At 41.9% G+C, this 20,974-nt stretch overlaps 1 protein-coding gene across 1 annotated transcript; it reads right to left on the reverse strand.

The window, feature by feature from the left end:
- Positions 1–1,751: 1,751 nt before the first annotated feature.
- peli3 (pellino E3 ubiquitin protein ligase family member 3) lies at positions 1,752–20,195 on the reverse strand. Its single transcript, XM_041984854.1, has 7 exons — positions 19,914–20,195; positions 14,144–14,341; positions 9,853–9,982; positions 8,570–8,671; positions 6,894–7,115; positions 6,261–6,449; positions 1,752–2,585 (listed from the first exon to the last, which is right to left on the reverse strand). Exons 2-7 carry the CDS (start codon positions 14,314–14,316, stop codon positions 1,986–1,988), a joined length of 1,416 nt encoding a protein of 471 aa, XP_041840788.1. The 5' UTR covers positions 14,317–14,341; positions 19,914–20,195; the 3' UTR covers positions 1,752–1,985.
- Between the last annotated feature and the right edge of the window lie 779 nt (positions 20,196–20,974).

Here is a 20,974-nt window from a genome sequence, read left to right on the forward strand (position 1 = left end):
GAAGCAGGTGTAGTACTTAAAAGGACCAAAATCAAGCATTATTAACAAACTCCAGGACTATAACCCTGATTCCACCATGGGGGCAAGTCGGTTCACTTCTTTTTTTTTTTCTTTTTTTTGCTTTTCCACAGACAAAAACTGGAAATGGGACCAGAATATCTGACCCGTCCTGCTATTTTGGGACCCATCCATTGGGGTCCCAATATTCCCACCCCAAAGGGTGGAGCTTAACACACTGCAATCCACTGATTGGTGGAAAGAATCATCACTTTCTGTGTGACTCAGCAATAAGAACAAAACAAGAACAGCTCCATGTTTAAATGTGAGGTGGAAATTAGAGCACAAACTGCTGGATGCTCACCATTCTCCTCCTTTGTTTCAGTGGTGTGTTCTTCATCATCAGAATTTACAGAAAGCATTGCACCACTATGGCATCGGTTATATTTCTATTAATGCAACAGAGACCAGGGTTTACCAAACCAAACCACCCTTTGACCTGTTGGTGGAAAGGGGTTAATTAACTTTCCTGAGCAGCCAATGTTTCTACTTGATTCCCGAAGTGACCAGCCAACTAGACAGATTGTTATTTGGGGGTGAAATAGTCCAGATTATCTATGAATTGCAATGGATTTAATCAAATATGTTTCTTTAGATCCTTTTATTGTCTTTTTTTTATTAAAATCCCAAACAACACCGTTCTCTTTTCTACCTTTCTCTGTGGTCTTTGTCTTCATTCCATTCAGGTGACAGTTTTATTTCTTCGAAGAATAAAATGTTTATTTATTTCTTCATGCAGCAGTTGTTGCAGGACATCATGGTTTTTTTCTCTGTTGAACATCAGCAAATCGCTTAAATGTTTGTAGCAACCAATGACGTAACATGTTCATCAGTTTTTTTATGAAATGATGCTAATAACAAAATAACTTGCCAATAATGTAATAATTCTTATTTTTGATTAACAAATTTAACAAAACTGCTACAAAAGTCTGTATATCTGAAAAAAAGCAGTCATATTTATGTTTTATTCCATATCAGCTGCTGTTATTACATTTTCAGGGTATTTTTTTAAACACAATAACTTATTACATTATTGTTTGCTACAAACTCCGTCTTTGTCTCCCTCCTCTTTGGTTGTGGACGTCCTCCTCTACCTCCTCATCCTTTCCACCATCCAGCCTTCACATTCCTGTTTAAAAAACTGTTTTAAAACTGCAGCCCATCTTTTAATGCTGAATATTTTGCCAGAATCATTACACACCTGTTGAGTGTGAACTATCCACAAATAGTTAAGTTTGATTATTTTCAGCTGACCCATCCCCAGTTATCAACTGTAGTCATTGTCTTCACATAAATACCAATAATATCCAAGTTAGTTAGTGTGGCTGCATCATTTTAGGCAGCAAACACACAACAGATTTATTCAGCATCAACAGATGCAAAACTCATGGAGTACTACCATAGTCGTACACTTTGTCAGGTGTATAGTGATGTCTCAGATATCAGTATGTTCTTCAAGCAATGACCACTGAGAGAAACACGGCTTTGTGTTAGATAAAATTCTGTAATGTAAAATAAGCTTTATTCTCTGGATTAATCCTGACCAGAAACACACCCACCCCTGACATCTCCTCCCACTTTCTTGACCCTTCTCCGACCTCTGACCTCCAGTCATCAGTAAGACATCAAGGATGTTATTGCTGAAGCAGCCCATTACATCAGTTACAGGAGAACAAAAGATAACCAAAGACATCTTTCATTTCAACGCTATTTATTTACAGATTCTCCAGACACCTCTTCCACTGAAACCTTGGCATCTACTATTGCTGTTATTTGATCACCTTAACAGTCATTTTCCTGTACTTGTCATCAACACATTCATATTTCTGTACCAGATCACAGTCTTGACTCTTCTAGGTCCTCCTTGGTTTAGTCCAGCAGCTTACAGGATGGTGGACTGAACTTCTACAACCCATGTTTGTGTTGTTTTAGTCGACAGGGCCCTGGAAGATGAGTTTGATGTGGCCCTGCTCCCCTGTCAGCCAGGTACCACAGAAGGGGCAGGCAGCATGAAAAGCATGGGTACCGTGGGGTAACGGGATCTGGCTCCACCCCACCACTGTCTTTTCTGAGCATACGTGGCCGCAGGGGCAGAAAGCATGAGTTGGTGGTCCAGCATCCAAGTACAATCCCCCCTCACAGCCTAACCACAACGGCACATAGGGACCCACCCTCCTGCACATGGGACACTCTCTCTCACCAGTACTGGCTGGTGCTGTGCCCCCTGGGCTTGTGGGCCCTTTTTCCTTGCGGTAGCCCCAGTTGTGGTAACCATGTACGTGACCACAGTTGACGTAGACCCAAGGCTGCTTCTTGTCAACAATCTCGCGTTGGGCCAAGCTGGGGAAGGCCAGAGTGTTGAAGCCCACAGGGCACTGAGGCCGGGCAGCGTTCAGTTCCTGCCGGAGAGACTCCAGCTGTTTAAGGGTGGGGATGTGGCGCAGTCCAGCCGGGGTCCTCCAGAGAAGGGTAGCCCCACAAAGATCAATAAGTGAACCGTCCTGGAGGGTATTGGACTCATTTTCAATCTAGAAGTGAGAGAATAAGTAAAAACAGTGGGGAAGACAAGAAGGGAGAGAAAGATCATCATCAGTGGAAACAAACTGATGCTTTTCCTTTCAAACAACCATCCAGCCAGTTTCTACGTCAGCATCACCTTGTTAAAGTATGACTGGAAACTAGAGTAAGGATGCAGTCACACTGGCACTTTTTGGCCGCTTTAATGAACCCTGATCCGCTTCCACGAATAGTCTTGTTCGTTTGGAGCCGTGTGAACGCTCATTCGTGCTCTTTGTCGGACCAAAGCAGCAAACTCTGGTCTGATTGCAAACCAGGGGTCTCCTGGTTCAGTTCTCCTCCATTGTTTTAGCAAACAGAGCATCCAGGGAAGTAAAGAGTGGAAGTGGCGTAGCTCAACATGGTGAATCTGCTGCTCATATTGGACAAATTCTGGTGAAAACCAGATCAGGTGTAACTGTCACAGTAAAAAACATTTGACTCTGAGTTTCTGAAGCTTGTTTCACTCACTCTGCTGTTGACCGCCTGTTTAAAATTAATTGAAAACTCTGCCCACCTTGCTCGCCACTTGGTCACCTGGACAGTAAATCTGACCCTGGTAGGGTGTGTCTTTGATGTTATGAAGGTTTATATCTTCTTTTGATGCTGTCAGAAAGAAGCCTCGAAAGTTTCACAAGGCATCATCCACCCATCACTAGTAAAACCAGAAACCAGACTGCAGAAATTTATTGTTTACATTGTTTACTTGCAGTGAATGAGCCGTTTTCAGTCCTAGCCAGTCAGTGAGCCTAATTTTCTTCTTCTTTCTTTTTGGTCAGTAGTTGTTTTGTGGAATATTGTCCCCTAGCAAGCAGCTGTTGTAACTGCATGATGTTGTCTAGGTGGTTTGGTCTGCTTCAGTGAAGTACAGTGTGAAAGCAAACCAAAGATAGGTGACACATATTTCTGAATTCACGCCTATCGAACTGAGTTCCCTGGGCTACCCTGGTGTGAATGCTCCCTGAAACAAGACTGAGGGTGTGTTCACACTGTTTATTCCGCTTTCTTCCATGGTCTGCTTCCATTGATAGCATTATTTGTTTGGACCAGTGTGAACACCAACCGCACTCTGATGCAGACCAAACAAGCGGACTTTGTTCTTTTTATAGCCAGGGCTCTCAGTTCACCTGCAAACGAACTATCCAGTGGACCAAAAAGAAAGTGACGTATGCTAAAAGTGATGAAGCATCAAGAAGAAGAAGGAAGTGATGCAGAGTATTGTTTAGGCAGTAGGGTTAAACCAAGCCCACAGGATGTGTTCAGAAAACTGTATATCTGCACACCACAACACAACAACCTGTTGATGTATAACCCGCAATTCAATCCACACATTAATTCTAGTTAACCCCTCCCCCCGATTACATTAATTCTCCCTATTCACTCTTATATTAAATGTGATAATGCTGTTTTGTCATTGTTTTAATTTACAATAAATAAGTAAATCTATTTGAAGGTTTATTTTAAGCAGAACTTGCTATTAACATTGTTTTTTTTTTTAACTTGCATATTGCACTGGACCACTAGGCTCCCTCCCTAAAGTTACTGTTATTTTGCCACTTGTAAGCTTTATTCATTTGATTGGGAGATTAAACAGATTAAACACAATATCATCAACCATCCCTGGTTTCAGCTGTGTTCTCCGTTCCTGTATCTAACTGGTTGCACTGGACGCCAGGATGGCGAGAACATTCATCACAATAAGCACAATGGTAAGAAATACTCTTGCAAGGCTTCACAGTGTAGGTGACCCCAGCACCTGACAAGTAAAACACTTGTCATGTCCATAAAAATAAGAGAAAAGAAGAAAAAAAAGTCAGTGTCACCAATGACCTGCCTGGACTTAATAAATATCCATCGATACCCCTTGAAATTTAATCTGTATACTTTTTACAGTATTTTTGCAGGTACTTTTGCAGGACTCTGCTCAAGACAGAATTCTCTGGCTCCATTTTTTACTGTTTACGTCCAGTAAAGGAACTAATCAACTAATCAGTTTTTTTTTTCTTCTTTCTTTCTGCTTTTTCTTTATTGATCAGTGGTTGTCTTGGGGAGTTTCATCCTAGGAAGATGTGAAAGTTTTCAGAAATGCCCTCCCAATCAAACCAAGTCCCCCAGAACATCCTGGTGTGAATGTCCTGTGAGAACAAGAGACCGGAAGATGAATAAATGTGACTCAAGGAATTAGAACCATTTGGTCGATGCTGATAAATCCAGTTTGAACTTTTTTAAAGATAATTTTAGTTACCACTCCCAGTCAAAATTAACCATTAAGACAAACTGCCAATAAGTTAAAAACAACCTTACAAACAGCCTTTATCGTGTCAGGGAGATTCTTATCATGGATGTGCAGCCAACAAATCTGCAGCAAATGTGTGATGCTATCATGTCAATATGGAGAAGAATCTCTGAGAAATGTTTCCAACATCTTGTTGAAACTAAGGCTGCATTCACACCAGCCCTTCTGATTCAAATCCTAAGTCACTTGCTAAAAAAGTTATGTTTGTTTTGGCAGGTGTAAATGTGCAACTGGACTCCTAGACTTTCTACATATTTAGGTCTCAGTCTGCTTCAAGGGAACCAAATGCAGGAAACAGACTACAACACAAAGGGTATTGTGGGTTTAATACAGGGCATTGTGGGTAAACACAACTAAAACATATGTGTTATGGTTCCTATCTGTCTCCCCTGTGTATATGTGTCTCCTGATTACCCTAGTGTGTGTGTGTGTGCGTCTGGCTCCCTCTGTCTGTCTTGTGCGTCATGTCTGTTTCCGACCTGGAGTGTTGCAGCAGCAATCATCTCACCTGGGCAGATCATCACACCTGAACCTCATCTTCTCATCACCACCACAGTATTTAACCAACAGACCTTTCTTCACTCCTCGCCGGATCCTCCAGTTACCCATCTGGTATATCGTGGCCTCTCTAGTTTCTCTATTCAAACACAGTTCATGTTTCTTAATGTTAGTCTTGTTTCTAGACTCCTGGTGTCTGGATTCTGCCCGTCCTGTCTGCCTGCCGATCTTCTGGATTGTTCCACTCATCCCGGTCCACTCCCTTGTCGCTGGCTCCAACCAAGCTCACGTCTGGTCCTGCCTGCTTGCCCGCCTGTCCAGTCAACAGCACTCCACTGTGGTCCTCAGATCCAGAACGCAGAACATCTTGCACATTTCCAGTCTTCATTAAAACCCTTTCTTTAACTCATCTGCCTCAGTCTCCTGGATTCTCAGTGTTTGCACCGTGGGGTTCAGAAACCAACACCTGTCTGACCCGCCGTAACAATATGTGTATATAGGACAATACCAGGAGTAATGTCTCTCGCTCAGACATGGAAGAACTCAGTAAAAGCTATGACAGAAATCTGATCAAAGCAGACAGCTAGAATCTGATGCAGCTCCATGTTTTACTGTGAGTGGAAAAAAATGTTGCCCTGCACCAATGAGCCAGTTTTCTTCTTAACTGTCTTGTCTTCTTTGTCAGAAGAATGTTGCTACCCCCACTCAACTGAGTCCCCAGTCGTACAAAGTCTAGCAGACTATTAGGCGAGAATGCACCCTGAAGCAGTACTGAATAAAAAGGGGGTCATGTGGACCTGATAACTACAAAGACAAAGTGGTCCACCAACCAAAGATTTTCCTGCCATCTTACCAGTTTCCCCCTCTGCTGAGCAGAGCGGGTTTCCCTCAGAGCGAAGACGTTTCCACAGACTGAGATTTCCCTCCAGACTCCGGGAGCCGGCTCAGACACAAACTCCCCTGTCGGGTGCATGACCAGGACTCCATTGGTGGTAAGACCATCCATCAAGCCGTCCGAAGTTCTCCACTTGGCAGCCCGTTCCTGAACGACCCCCCACCACCACAAACACAAAAAAACACACAAAGCAGGAAAAATTAAGATGATGGGATGGTGCAAGGAAATAACAGTGGGTCAGAAGATATACATTTAATATCTTTTATTAATATCTGAATAAATCATCTGATATAAATATCAGAAGACTCCTGCACAGAAAACATTTAGTTCTGCTTCTGCTGCATTTAGTACTGAATAAATATTATACTGACTAATATACAGAAGCACACTAACAGCTGGTAATAAACACACTCCTGATTCGTAAACAGTAACATTTCCAGCATAAAAAGCCTTCAAAGATCCAAAGCATGCATCAAAGCCTTGAGATTTAGTTCTGTAAACATGTCTGGAAGCCATACCCTGCTCTGGAGAAAATAATCATTTCACTAGATGAGTTCATTTACAGTGTTAACACTATAAACCAAGACTGACCCCTAGGAAGATGTTTTTGGAAGAATCGAAGCCAGCAGCGTAGATGCGGGCCGTATAGGGAGCGCTGCGTTCACACATGATCCGGCAGGCGTAGCGAGAGATTGTGCTTTGGGCTGACTGACCTCCACCTCCGCCCTCCCCTGCTGCACCTCCACCCTGACCACCACTGCCCGTTGTATCGGTGACCACAAAGTCAATCATGCTTTCTGTAGACCTACCAATCTGAGAACAGAGAGAAGCCACTACCATCAGCAGTAACAAAATAAACCAAAATCTTACTGAGGGAACATCAGAGATGGTCTGTGTTCATCATCCAACCATCACAGCCACAAAGAGGAAGGAAACAACTTCATGTTTAATCAGTAAACTGGTTGGGTCTAATTAAACATTTTTATTTTCATTCCACAACTTTTTAAGAGCTTTTTAAATCATTTAATTTAATATTCACTTTTTAAAATAATGTTACTATATTTTCTCTAAAAAGCAACTATAACTTTGTGGATTATCATATTAACCCTTTAGGCACCAGAGTTTTAAAGGCATACTGTAAATGAGAAAATATGTTAAATACCAGAGTTTATGATGGAAGTAAACTTACTCTAATTTTGTATTGTGGCATCAGTCGGTTTAGTATTTATCAAATCATAGTTTCCAAAATACTCAGTTGTGTCATCAAACTGTTGAATTCCCCTTTTTTGAAATACGTCCAGCCACCATCATCGATATTTATAGCGCTATTTAGACCCTGCTGCTGCTCCTACAGATTTTCATCGCTACGTTTTCAAAGCCTGCGGCCTTGATCATGTCCAGAATCTCTCCTTAATATTGCGATTCTGCCTCCTCGACCAAGGTTAGGTAAAACCTCAGAGTTGTCATCTCCCACATGTGCTGCTGAACAGAAGCATCACTTTCACTGTTGCTAGGTGACCAGTCATCGTCCAGGAGGCAAATATTCCCCTCCAGAATCAGAGGTGGCTAACTGATGAGAAATATACTTCATCAACAGTGATAAAGCGTGTCGATGTGTTGCTGATTTCTCTGTAATCCACTCTGTATCACCGACTATGAGCGCTTCTGCATTAGCTCCATGTGGTGTCTCGCAAATGCGATTTACTTATAAACTCTGAATAAACACTCCACCTTTCACTCCTGTAGCCTGCTAACTACTTTACCTTGAAAATTCACATGTAGCAGTGGGAAGTGGTAACAGGTTTAAACTCTGGAGAGTTTGGTGCTTAGATGGTTAACATTTACATTTGCTTTATAGATATGACATTTGAACTATGTTTGTTTTTGTAAAATCTGGAAAAATCATTTCAATGCTTGGCCACAATCCATTCTGAGTTGTCTGGCTCAGACTGCCCAATCAGAACGGTCCGATCTGAACGGTCCAATCTGAATCGATAAAAATAACTAGATCAGTCCAGGAAGCACTGCTGGAGCCTCCCATCCCAGCTGCTATCAGGTGAGAGACAAGGTACACCCTGGACAGGCCACAGGTCCATATCAGGGATCTTTAACTGTGTGTTTGTGCTTTGAAAATAGAAAATCTTCAGAACTCCTTATATTGTCCATCAAATGTACGATTCTTTATCTGTTATTCATTACATTTTTTTTCAAGGTTTTGTGTATTTTTGTGAATTTTCTTCACCCTCATGGTGTACGTGTACACTTACCTGAAACATGTCTGTGTTGATGTCATGGGTGTACTCCACAATAACAGAGTGGCTCCGTGACAGTGTGTAGGAGATGCTGTGCTGGCTTTTGTTGCTGAGTGCCTGCCAACGAAGATATTATTTAGGACATGAAGAGCTGAAAGTCTGGCGTCCAGTAAAATGGACCCAGAGGACATTTTGTGGTTTGAATTACAGTGTAATTCATACGGCTGTCATCTAGCATTGTGGTGGAAGGAGATAATTTAACGTTAAAAAAAAAGGAGATGATTCATGCATTAGGTCAAATCTCAAGTTTATCTTGAGTTAACACTTTCAATTTGAACTTGATGGCATCAAGCCATGCTGTTGGCTCTCTTTGAAAGAGACACCTGGATGGGAGCAGATGTTGCTCTAAAGCCTCCATGTACTTTTCAGCATTGATGGAGCTTCACAGATGTGGAAGCTGCCCACGCCATAGGCACTAATGCAGCCTCATCCCATCAGAGATGCAGCTTTTCACCTGTCCACTGATGACAAGCTGGATGCGCCCTATCCTCTTTAGTCTGCAGGACACGCCGCCCATGCTTTCCAGAAAGAATTTCACATTTTCATCTAAATGGCTACAGAACAGGTGTGTGTATGTATATATATATATATATATATATACATATATACTTTATATATATATATTATATTATATATATATATATTTTTTTGTTCCTAACAAGAATTACACTCTATGTCCAGCTGTTTCAAGTTTATCTGGAGTTCTTTAGGGACAAAAAAAGACTGCAAATGAGGCTCTAACAACTAGTCCAAGTATTTTTTTAGATGTTTTAATCTACAACAAACTGCTAGTTTTGGGGCCATGCAATAAAAAAATTGATTGATACTTTGCCATCAAAATTTTTTTTTTTCCTTCTGCATTTCTGAACTCTACTAAGATTCAAAACAATGTCAGAAAACTGGAATATGTCATTTTGTTGTGTCATTTAGCAGTATTACTCTATATGACCATGCTTGGTTTTGCTTTAGTTTTTAATACGCTGATATACAGAATAATATTTATAATTTAATTCATTCTGAAACCATTTTCATTCCTGGTGTTCATATTGGGACTACAGTTTTTGTTTTTAAACAAGTTTATAAATTGTTTAAAGCAAGTTTTATTATTATAATATCTTCAAAGGTTGGACTCTATTTATTTGTTTTTAAACCATTCTGACAATATGTGTCTCATTTATAACTTTACTTCAGTTTCAGTAAAATCTAAGCAGGAAAAAGCAGGAAACTAATGTTTTTACCTTCGACACCAGAGGAGTTGAGACGTTGTGGATGACATCAGGTTTGACCCCGTTGGCTTTAGGTCTTTTGTAAAGGGCCAGCCGACTTCTTCTGCGACCTTTGTCCCCACTGGCCAGTGACCCATTGTGTCTGTGAAACAACAACAACAACAAAAAGTTCCAATAAAGATGTTTTAGTATGAATGGTAACAGAAATTTTTGATAACACTGAAGCATGGCAGAGTAAAAATGTTCAACATTTACACAGTTTCTAAAAACAACATTAAGCATCCTTTGCCTTGAGTCCAACATCATATTTAAATGAGCGATAACCAACAACAGGGCTGCACGGTGGTATAGTGGTTGGCACTGCGGCCTTACAGCAAGAATGTTGCTGTTTTGAGCCTCGGCTGGGGAGTTCAAACCTTTCTGCGTGGAGTTTACCTGTTCTCCCCATTTATGCGTGGGTTCTCTCCGGGTATTCTGGCTTCCTCCTATGTTAGGTCAATTGGTCACTCTAAATTCTCCCTAGGAGTTAGTGTGAGGGGTGGTTTGTCTTTCAGTGTTGGCCCTGTGATGGACTAGCGACCTGTCCAGGGTGTACCCTGCCCCTCACCTGCTAATTGCTGGGATAGGCACCAGCTTCCCTGCAATGATGGAATAAGCAGTATAGAGAATGAATAATCAAAGACAGCAGCATATTTCTTTTACAATTTGTGACATTTAACTTTTTTTTTAAGTGTAGAGTTTCTCAACACAGATGGACTTACCAATCAATATGTACTCTGTGACATATCTGAATGAATGAAAGACTGAATGAAAGACTGAATGAATGAATTTATTTATTTATTTCAAATCAATGAAAGAGAAAACTATATACAAAAAGAAAATAATGAAAAAGAAAAAGCTGAGCTGCCACCTTACTGTGGTGAGAGGTTTGAGCATGCTGAAGATCCTAGGAGGTATGTTGTCAGGGGCTTTTTGCCCTTGGTAGAGTCATCCATGGCAAACAGGTCTCTAGGGGAGGAACCAGACTAAGCATGGCACAAATACCGCTATGATGCAGTAAAACAGTGGTTCAGCATTTCCCTTGTCCAGATATGGCCCCCCCTCTTGATCCATACCTGGAGGCACAGAGGCAAGTGCCTGGTTTCCAGGCCTTTGCCCATGTGGCTCAGTCGGGCTCAGCCCGAAAGTATAACATGGGCCCCCCTTGTTGTGGACTCACCTCCTGTGGAATGGGCTGTAGGGGCTGGGTGTATTGTGAGTTGGATGGCAGCCAAAGGCAGGGACCCTGGTAGTCCACTCCTAGTCTGCAGAAGCTAGCTCTAGGGATGTGGAATGTCACCTCTCTGTTGGGGAAGGAGCCTGAGCTGCTGCGCAAGGTTGAGCAGTTCCAGGTAGATATACTGTAGCTGAACTCACCTCCATGCATGGCTCTGCCCTGGAACCACTGTCCTTGAGAAGGGCATTGCGATCCGTATTGGGTGCCTGTACGCTGGGGTTTACCTCGGAAGAGGGAAACCTCCCTCCACCTTCAGGTGGGGGTATTGGTTCTGACTATTGTTTGTGCTTATGCACCAAATAACAGTAGTGAGTACCCACCCTTTTTGGAGTCCTTTGATCGGGTGTTGGAGAGTACTCCTTCCAGGGACTCCCTTGTTCTGCTGGGGGACTTCAATGCTAATGTAAGCAATGCCAGTGAGATCTAGAGGGGCGTGATTGGGAGGAATAGACCTCTGATTTGAATCGAAGGGGTGTTTTGTTATTGGACTTCTGTGTTCATCATGGATTGTCCATAAAGAACACCATGTTCAGGTATAACAGTGTCTGTATGTGAACTTGGCACCAAGACACTCTAGGTTGCAGGTTGATGATCGACTTTGTAGTCTTATCATTGGACTTGCGGCAGCATATCTTGGACAGTGGAAGGAATACTTTGAAGACCTCCTCAGTCCCACTGACACGCCTTCTGATGAGGAAGCAGAGCCAACCCTGGCATGGGCTCTCCTATCTCTGGGGCTGAGATCACTGAGGTGGCTACAAAGCTACTCAGTGGCAGGGCCCTGGGGGTGGACCAGGTCTGCCCAGAGTTCCTTAAGGCTCTGGATGCTGTAACGCCTTCGACCGTGTCCCTCCGGGGATTCCTGTGGGGGGTGCTCTGGGAGTATGGAGTGCCAGATCCCCTTTTATGAGCTGTCTGGTCTCTGTATAACCAGTGCCAAAACTTGGTCTGCATTGCCAGCAGTAAGTGAGATTAATTTCCTGTGAAGGTCGGACTCCTCCTAGGCTGCCCTTTGTCACAGATTCTGTTTATAACTTTTATGGACAGAATTTTCTATGTGCAGCCGAGGTGTTAAGGGAATCTGGTTTAGTGGCCTCAGGATTGGGTCTCTGCTTTTTGAAGCTGATGTGGTTCTGTTGGCTTTGTCGGGACGTGATCTCCATCTCTCACTGAAACCAACTGTGAAGCAGTCAGGATGAGAATCAGCACCTCCAAATCTGAGACCATAGTCCTCAGTTGGAAAATGGTGGAGTGTTCTCTCCTGGTCAGGAAAGAGGTCTTGCCCTAAGTGGGAGAGTTCAAATATCTCACAGTCTGGCTCATGAGGGAGTGGCAATGATGCAGACTCTGCATTGATGAAGAAACAGCTGAGCCAAAAGGCAAAGCTCACAATCTACCGCTCAATCTACATTCCCACCCTCACCTATGGTCACGAGCTGTGGGTAGTTACTGAAAGAACAAAATCAAGAATACAAGTGGCTGAAATGAGTTTCCTCTGCAGGACTGCCGGGCTCTCCCTTAGAGGCAGGTTGAGAAGCTCGGTCATCGGTGAGGGGCTCAGAGTAGAGTTGCTGCTCCTCCGCATCGAGAAGAGACAGATGAAGTGGCTCGGGCATCTGTTAGGATGCTCCCTGGATTCCTCCCTGGTGAGGTGTTTTGAGCATGTCCCACCAGAAGGAGATCTTGTGAAAGACCCAGGACATGCTGAAGTGACTACATCTCTCAGCTGACCTGGGAACACCTCGGGATCCCCCCAGACAAACTGGCAAATGTGGTTGGGGAGAGGGGAGTCTGGCTTCCCTGTCGCGACCTGACACTGGATAAGCGGTAGAAAATGGATGGGTGGATGGATAGATGAATGGATGAAAAAAAGAATAATAATAATATTGCATAATCAAATCATAATGTAAAGAAAATCAAAAAAGGAGTGAGAAGAAAAGAGAAGAAATATACACTTTTTTCCCAGGTATACATTACTTATTCCTAGTAGTACTTTATTAATTCCTAGGACTACTTTATGACTACTTTATTGATTTGTAGGGCTACTTTACTCTTTCCTCGGACTACTTTATTAATTCCTAGGGCTGCTTTATTCATTCCTATGACCAGGGTGCGATTTGTGAAAAACCAGAGGGAGGGATAATTCTGACCATTTTGAGCAACATTTTGATAATTTTGAGAAAAATTACCACAACAGTGGACCAACAGTATAACAGGCTAAAAATGGTTGTTTCTCCTGTAAATTTGCTTAACACAGGTTATATAACCACGGCAGTAGGGTCTCTTTTTTGTCAAACTAGAACTGAACCCCTGCATTTGCAGAAATATTTGCTCATTATATTGAACTTAAATTTGTGCCAAATAAAAATAAGTAAAATTAATTAAAAAAAAAAGTCCCTTTATAAATTTAAAATAAAATATGGCAAAGCCTACCACAATGTGCTGTCAAAATATTATTTTTTCCTTTGTGGTTATTTGGGTAGCCTTTAGGTCACTACAAACTACTCTGTTCTGATAAAGCATCTGGTTTTCACTGAAAGTAATATGTTTTTATTTTATAAGGAGATAACCATTTACATTTTCTGCTGTATTCCAGGTCTGTTTACTTTGACACAGTAACATACATGTTGATTCTGACAATCCTGTACTTATCTCACATGTTTCAGCTTTCTTCTAAGACCAAGATTTTACATACAGCCCTTGTAGTTGTGAAACTATACTTAATTTATTTTGGGTATGTCATATCAGACAGGAGACAGAAAAAGAGGTTAATATTCACACCCTTATTTCATAGGGATCACGTTCAGCCTCCAATTCATTTCTTTCCGCTTAATGTGCAATTCTAAAAAACATTGGACATCTCTGTGAAGCAGCCCCTCTGCTGTAATTACAGGCCTCCCTGTTTCTTTTTGTTTCTTTGGATCAATAATTCAATAAATGGCAGCATTTTAAAAAAATGTACGATCTAAAGATTAGAATAAACATTATGAAACATCCATGTAGAGTATGTTAGAGACATAATCTCACCCCAAGACAATGAGCTCGCCGTATTTGACAGGCTCCTTGGCCTCAGGAAAGACTCCTTCGTTGGTTTGTGAGCTGGAGCCCAGGGGGGGTGAGGGCTGGCTCTTGTTGCAGGATGGGCGCAGCTCCAGAGATGGGGTGGGACACAGCGCCTCTGAGCTACCCTCCAAAACCATGCCCACTGGCCACAGCTGGGGTTTACTGTTAGAAAAAAAACAGAAAACATGAGAAAACCCTGTAACTGATGAAGGAATTTAGCCTAGATGGGACAGAAGCTCCATTAGTGTATTGGTCTCTTTGATGTTAAATAAATAGAGCTGTGGGAAAATTTATATGTATGCAAAGTAATGATGTAACTAATATGACTTGTTGGAAGGTTCCCATTGTTTTTCAACTTTGTTGTACTCTTTATCTGAGGATATATTATGATTTTGTCATTGTGTTATATGTTAGACAGGAAGACAGATGGTTTGAAGGAGGAGTGAAAAAAAACAGTGATGGTGGACTTTAATATGTCCTGATCAAATATTTGACATCAGAAACAACATGAGACTCAGTCTCTAACTACTGGCATGATCTAGCTCCTCAGACACCATTAGATGTGTGGTGGAACTGGACTGTGACTGTACTGAACCTGTTTATTGCTGCTATATATAGAAGATGAACTGAACTGAAACTTAAAAACTGAAAGCGAATGTTATGGTGGTGCATGGTGCTCACAAATCATTGATTTGTCATTTTTCTCAGTTTTGTCACATTCCCACAGCATGAGAGACAGAAAATGGGAGAAGTAAACCTAAACCAGGTCTTCCAGTTTACATGAATACTGATCAGAGCTGTGAAACTTCCTCCTAAATTCAAGGTGGAGACTTTCATGTGTTCACAAGGTTGTTTTAAAAAATAGAATAAGAAAAAAAGGAAAACAACAAACAAAATGACAGAAACATCCCAGAGAGCAGACCGTTGGTCATTTTCACAACATGGTCCATAAATATTTCAGATGTTTCTGCTCCCACACGGTAGGTGACTTAAAATAGAAGCAGGATGATGTATGAAAGAAAAGACATGGTGGTGGTGGATGAGTGTAGAGTGGTAATAGGAAGAAGGAGGAGGAGTGGGTGGCAGTGATGATAGGAAGGACACGTGATGCTGCAGCAGAGCTTAAATGTAACCGTGGTGATGTGGATGGTAAAGGATGAGGAAGGAGGAGACTGTGTAATAAAGTGTGGGAGTGGCCAGAGCTGGCAGGATGATGGATTGCCTGTTCTAGGCCACACATACACTGATCAGCCCACAACCACATGGTGGGGGAGGAGAGAGAGAGATGAAACAAAGGAAACATGTCTGACAAAAGAATGAGGGAGTGACAGTAAATAGATGAAAGGAATGCAGTTGATCAGAGATGAGTGGAGGGTCAGGAGGGTCTGTGGCAGATATGATGATGTCTGGACCTGATTTAACCATTTTTATGTGAATTATAGGGGGAATAAAGACTTGTTAAGAGGTTGAAGAGTCTAGTGAATTTAACTATCCACACTACTCGTCTACTTTCTCAGGTCCACCTTGCTAGTACTGGTTTGGACCCTCCAGAACTCCAGAACTGCCTTAATTCTTGGTGGCATAGATTAAACCAGGTGTTGAAACATTCCACAGCGATTTTGCTCCATATTGACATGATAGCATCACACAGCTGCTGCAGATTGGTAAGTCTGGTGACTGTGGAGGCCATACGAAAACAGTGAACTCATTGTCATGTTCAGGAAACCAGTTATAGTCATCTGAGCTTTGCAACATGGTGCATTACCCTGCTGGAAGTAGCCATCAGTGGATGGTATATTGTGGTCATCAATACTCAGGTAGTCTGTCGCAGTTAAACCATGCCGCGTTGGTACTGGCCAAGAAAATACCTCCCTCACCATTAACAGCCTGAACTACTGGTCCAAGGCAGGATGAATTCATGCTTTCATGCTATTTCCACCAAATTCTGACACTACGATCCAGATATTACCTCATAGTAAATGGACTGTACTTATATAGCACTTTTTTCTAGTCACATGTTGACCACTCAAAGCACTTTTACACTGCAATTCACATTCACCCATTCACACACACACACACACACTTCTATTGTTATACATTAAGTGCTTTATAGTAACACACATTCATACCCCGATGGGCACATCAGGAGGCAATGTGTCTTGCCCAAGGTAACTTTGGCATGGAGTCAGGGGAAGTCAGGAATCGATGCACCAGCTTTCTGGTAGGTAAATGACTGCTCTTCCTCCTGAGCTCCAGCCACCAGAGGCAACGCTTTTCTATCTTCTATTGTCCAGTGTTGGTGAGTCTGTGTGAATTGTAGCCTCAGTTTCCTGTTCGTAGCTGACAGGAGGCACCCGGTGTGGTCTTTTGCTGCTGTAGCCCATCTGCTTCAAGGCTGGACGAGTCGTGTGTTCAGAGATGCTGTTCTGGTTGTTGTGTGAACTCATTCCACTATTATGGTCCTCTTGTGTGAAACAGCCTGCCAGAGAGCTTCAGATCTGCCGAAACTGTGGATGCTTTTAAAAAGGTGTGTCTTTTCAGCTTAGCTTTAAACTAATTTTATTTTTACTTATTCATTTTGTTTGTTTGATTTAGCCTATTTTTATCTATTTATTTATTTACCACGCCCTGCCCTGAGTGGGAGAGTTCCTATGGTGACGCCCTCTGTGGGCATTGGTGAGGTAGTTCCTGGTGTTTACATATTCCCAAGATATCGTTTCCCTCACCTCAGCATCAAGCTAGATGGTTTTCCTCCAGTTATATTTTTTATATTGATGTTTCAGTTAAAGACACAGAAACTCAGAAACTAGAAGTCAGAGTTTATGTGCAGAAAGAGCTGAGGGTTGTAAATGTGTGCTGTGTAGGTGTGAGTGTGATGTGAGTGGAAAGAGATCATGATCAGGTGTGTGTCCCAGTACTTATATACGTGTATAAAGGTTTGCGTGTGTGTGTGTACATATATATATATATATATATATATATATATATATATATTGTTCATTTGTGACCTGTGACTACTAGATAGACTTTAGGAAGGTGGTCTCAGAAGCTTCTGGGATGAACTTGCTGTGAACGCTAGCATACACGTCAGCGTTCTGCTACGTTTGTGTGTGTATTTGCTGCAAACGACAGAAGCACAGCGCAGCAAAAAAGCTCAATACTGGAGGTAACCGCAAGGCGGGATACACAGCACTTAGACTTTGAAATAGTCAAAAGTTCAAGCTACAGGTCACATTGTATTTCTGGGTCATCAGCCCCCAAAACGCTTCCAATTTGTTGCCAGCTGTTAAGGCAGGAGTGTTTATTGCTGTGCAAGAAGTATGACAAAATCATACAGATGGCAGTATGTGGACAAGGTCTGACAGACGGTCTTCAAAACTATCGGCATGTGTTTACCTTGGACCTGTCATGTTTATGCTCTTGTTCGCATGAGCGCCTCTAGAGTTCAAGTCACTATTACAACTCGTGCACACGACACGTTAACTCGCGTCAAGCGAGCAGCCTTTGTGCTAAACAAACGCAAGGAAAGCGCTAACAGCTAGTATATCCCAGTCCCTAGAAAGGCCAAAAGGGTGTTTGAATGTAATGTGTGAGCCAAATGGAGATGACATGAGTTCATTATTGGCTACATCAACTTCAGTGTGGAGACTATCACCTCCACAAGGACAGAGGGGTGCTACCCCAATAATAAGTCCTGGATTCCCACTGACCTGAAAACGCTGCTGACATGGTCCACAAATGCTTGAAAAAAGAGATGAGACAGCAAGGAGAAAACAGCTGAAAGACAATCTCCAGCAGAATAATGTGAGGAATATGTAGATGAGAAGGACCATTTGAAGCAGAAGGAGAAACCGATCCGAGGCTTTATCAGTCCAGAGGCAACTAGCTGGACAGGTTTTGGTTCAAGTCAGACCCAGTATTCTCTTCTCCTGCATCCACAGATGGCTTATTATTGTTTTATTTGTACAGGGGCATTTTACATTAATAAATTTTACTATAAATTGTTACTTTTCATGAATAAATCTCACACACTTTGTGTTTTTTGTGCCATATTAATGGTAAAATAGTAAATGGTCTGTATTTATATAGCGCTTTTCTGTACCTGGAATGATACTCAAAGAGCTTTACATCATACATCACATTCACCCATTCACACACACATTCACACACTGGTGGCGGAAGCTGCCATGCAAGGTGCTCAACCACAACCCATCAGGAGCAATTTGGGGTTTGGTGTCTTGCTCAGGGACACCTCGACATGAGCTCGACAGGCCGAGGATCGAACCGGCAACCCTCAGGCTACAAGACTGGTTTAAATTTGGCTAAAATGATGCCACCTCTCAGACCTCTCTGTTGCTCTGCAGAAGCTGCCTGGATAACTGGTTTTAAACACAGTTAATGGACAGCAGTCACATGAAACCACCAACAATAATTATAAATCCTTCATCATCAACCATCATTCTAACAAGTAAATGGTATTTTAATGTCCATAAATTGTTGTCTATACACTGAAACTCTGGTAAAAAGGGGTTTATTGCTGATTTGAGGTCAGGTCTGCTTAGCTGAGAACTGGTTTCCTCCCACCAGGAGATTTGAAGCTAGAGATCATCAAGGAGACATGAGATGATGTTTGTTTGTTTGTTTTTATGAAGACTTTTTTATTCTAAATAAACTTATTTTTAGTTATCACAATTCCCAGCTTGTTTTGTTTTGCCCTGTCTTCATTAAATAATAAGAAAAATAAAAGTTTTATATCAATAACAACTAGACTGAAGTTATATCTCCTCAATATAATCTATTAAAACCAACACTACATTTTTCAGTGTAAATACTTTTGTACATTTACTTGGATGACTACTTTTTTACTTCCACTTAAGTAATATTATTTTGAAGTAATGCTGCTTTATTTGAGTACATATTTTGGCACCTCTAGTACCTCTGTAAACCTGCATCATGGCTGCAGTGCTGGAGGACCCTGAACTCATCAAGTTTGTTTGGTCTTTAACGTTATAACAGTTTATCATCATAATTTATTGACATGTCTTCTTATATGGAGGAAAATAAGGAGCCCAGACTGTTGATCGCAGCAGCTACACACACACAGGGATTCAGGCCCACGTGAGGAAACTGATTTCCCAGAGAGCCACAAAAAAAAAAAAAGACTCATGGAGGAAACTGTTCAACATAAAGGCGCTGCCACCTTCTGCTGCCATTTTAGGTCCCATTACCAAATCCTCTTCCTCCAGACAGCCTGGAACCATCTAGAAACACTGAACCCTTAATGCGCCAGAGAGGCTGGATCTGGGAATCTCTCTGGATCTGGGACTCTCTCCTCCTCTGATCCTGCTGTCACCTGCAGATCTCTGCGGTCTGCGTGGAAACATGATGATGATGATGATGATGAAGATGATACGGTAGTTTGGTAGGACTGGGATTACAAACAGGTTCCGGCCTCCTCGTGACCGATAACAACACAGCTAACTATGATAATTTTACGGCCTTTAATGCTGTATGCAGCGCGCGCGCACAGGCTCGGGGGTTGTAGGGAGTCCACCGCACAAACCTGCTCGCGCGCGCACACTTTCCCTACGCAAAAACATCCATTGTAGCTGAGAGACAGGTGATGTCCATGTTGTGATCAGACTCAGCTGACTTCAGCAGCAACAGACCAACGAGGAAGAGATGATGATGATGGTGATGATGAAGGGATGAGAGGAAGACTAACAGAACCTACCCGCCGATGTTCACAGATGGTGGTCCGGATCAGCAGAATCCCGTCTGTATTCGGAGGAGGGAAGGCGGGATGTGTCGAGAAGGAATAAAAACCGGGAAAGAAGGGAAAGGAGAGGAAGAGGAGAACATCAGCAGGGCGGTCATCGCCTCCACTCGTTACGTTACACCGGAGACACGTCCACGTCCGGATATCATCACACGCTCACGTCCGCCTCTCACATCCCCGTCTTCCTCCCATAGGCTAGGTTAGGTTAGGTTTTCTATCTATCTATCTATCTATCTATCTATCTATCTATCTATCTATCTATCTATCTATCTATCTGTCTGTCTGTCTGTCTGTCTGTCTGTCTGTCTGTCTGTATGTATGTATGTATGTATGTATGTATGTATGTATGTATGTATGTGTGTTTCCAGTGCTCCCAGTAGCATTAACTATATAGCTGATAATTAAAATGGCCCAGCCCACATACAGTAAGTAGCCTACATTTACTATAGACCATTGTATTAGCCACTCCTTCAGCAATTACTTTTACTTTTATACTTTAAAGTATATTTAAAAGCAATTACTTCTACTCCAGTAGAGCATTTTTACTAAAATACATTTTTGTCTGTTTTTTTAAAGTAGTGTCAGAGTTGCTCTCAGTGCTGCGTTTTATAGGATTTGTAAGATTATGTTAGACTTGAACGTGTTATTGGGTTTAACCTTCTTTCCCTCCACAAATTTAGCAGCGTTGTGAACAAAAATGTACACACACCAAAACTGCTATAAAATAATCATAAATCAATAAATTTATCCTTTTTTTTCCCATAAATCACTTCACAGCAACTCAAAAATAACAATCATTTCTAAGATATTTATATACCAGTTTGATTTTTTTGAGTTCTTAATTAAACATTTAAAACAAAAAACATATAAAACAATTATTTTCTACATAACTCAGATGTGTCTTTAGTTTCACGTTGAGGAACATTTTTTTAGACCCAGTTTGTCTCAGATTGGTGAACCTCTGTCCATCTAGACTACTCTCTTAAAAACTCCTCCTATACCCAGCATGTTACTGA

Source organism: Melanotaenia boesemani, chromosome 5 (assembly GCF_017639745.1).
Source record: "Melanotaenia boesemani isolate fMelBoe1 chromosome 5, fMelBoe1.pri, whole genome shotgun sequence".
NCBI classification, from domain to species: domain Eukaryota; kingdom Metazoa; phylum Chordata; class Actinopteri; order Atheriniformes; family Melanotaeniidae; genus Melanotaenia; species Melanotaenia boesemani.

Bases quoted from the DNA above. Each gene is read 5' to 3' on its own strand.
- peli3 (XM_041984854.1), bottom strand. From the start codon at position 14,316: ATGGTTTTGGAGGGTAGCTCAGAGGCGCTGTGTCCCACCCCATCTCTG. The intron at 9,983-14,143 runs GTGAGATTATGT...GTTGTTTCACAG, and splicing joins GGCGAGCTCATTGTCTTGGG to ACACAATGGGTCACTGGCCA. The intron at 2,586-6,260 runs GTAAGATGGCAG...TCTCACTTCTAG, and splicing joins CTCAGCAGAGGGGGAAACTG to ATTGAAAATGAGTCCAATAC.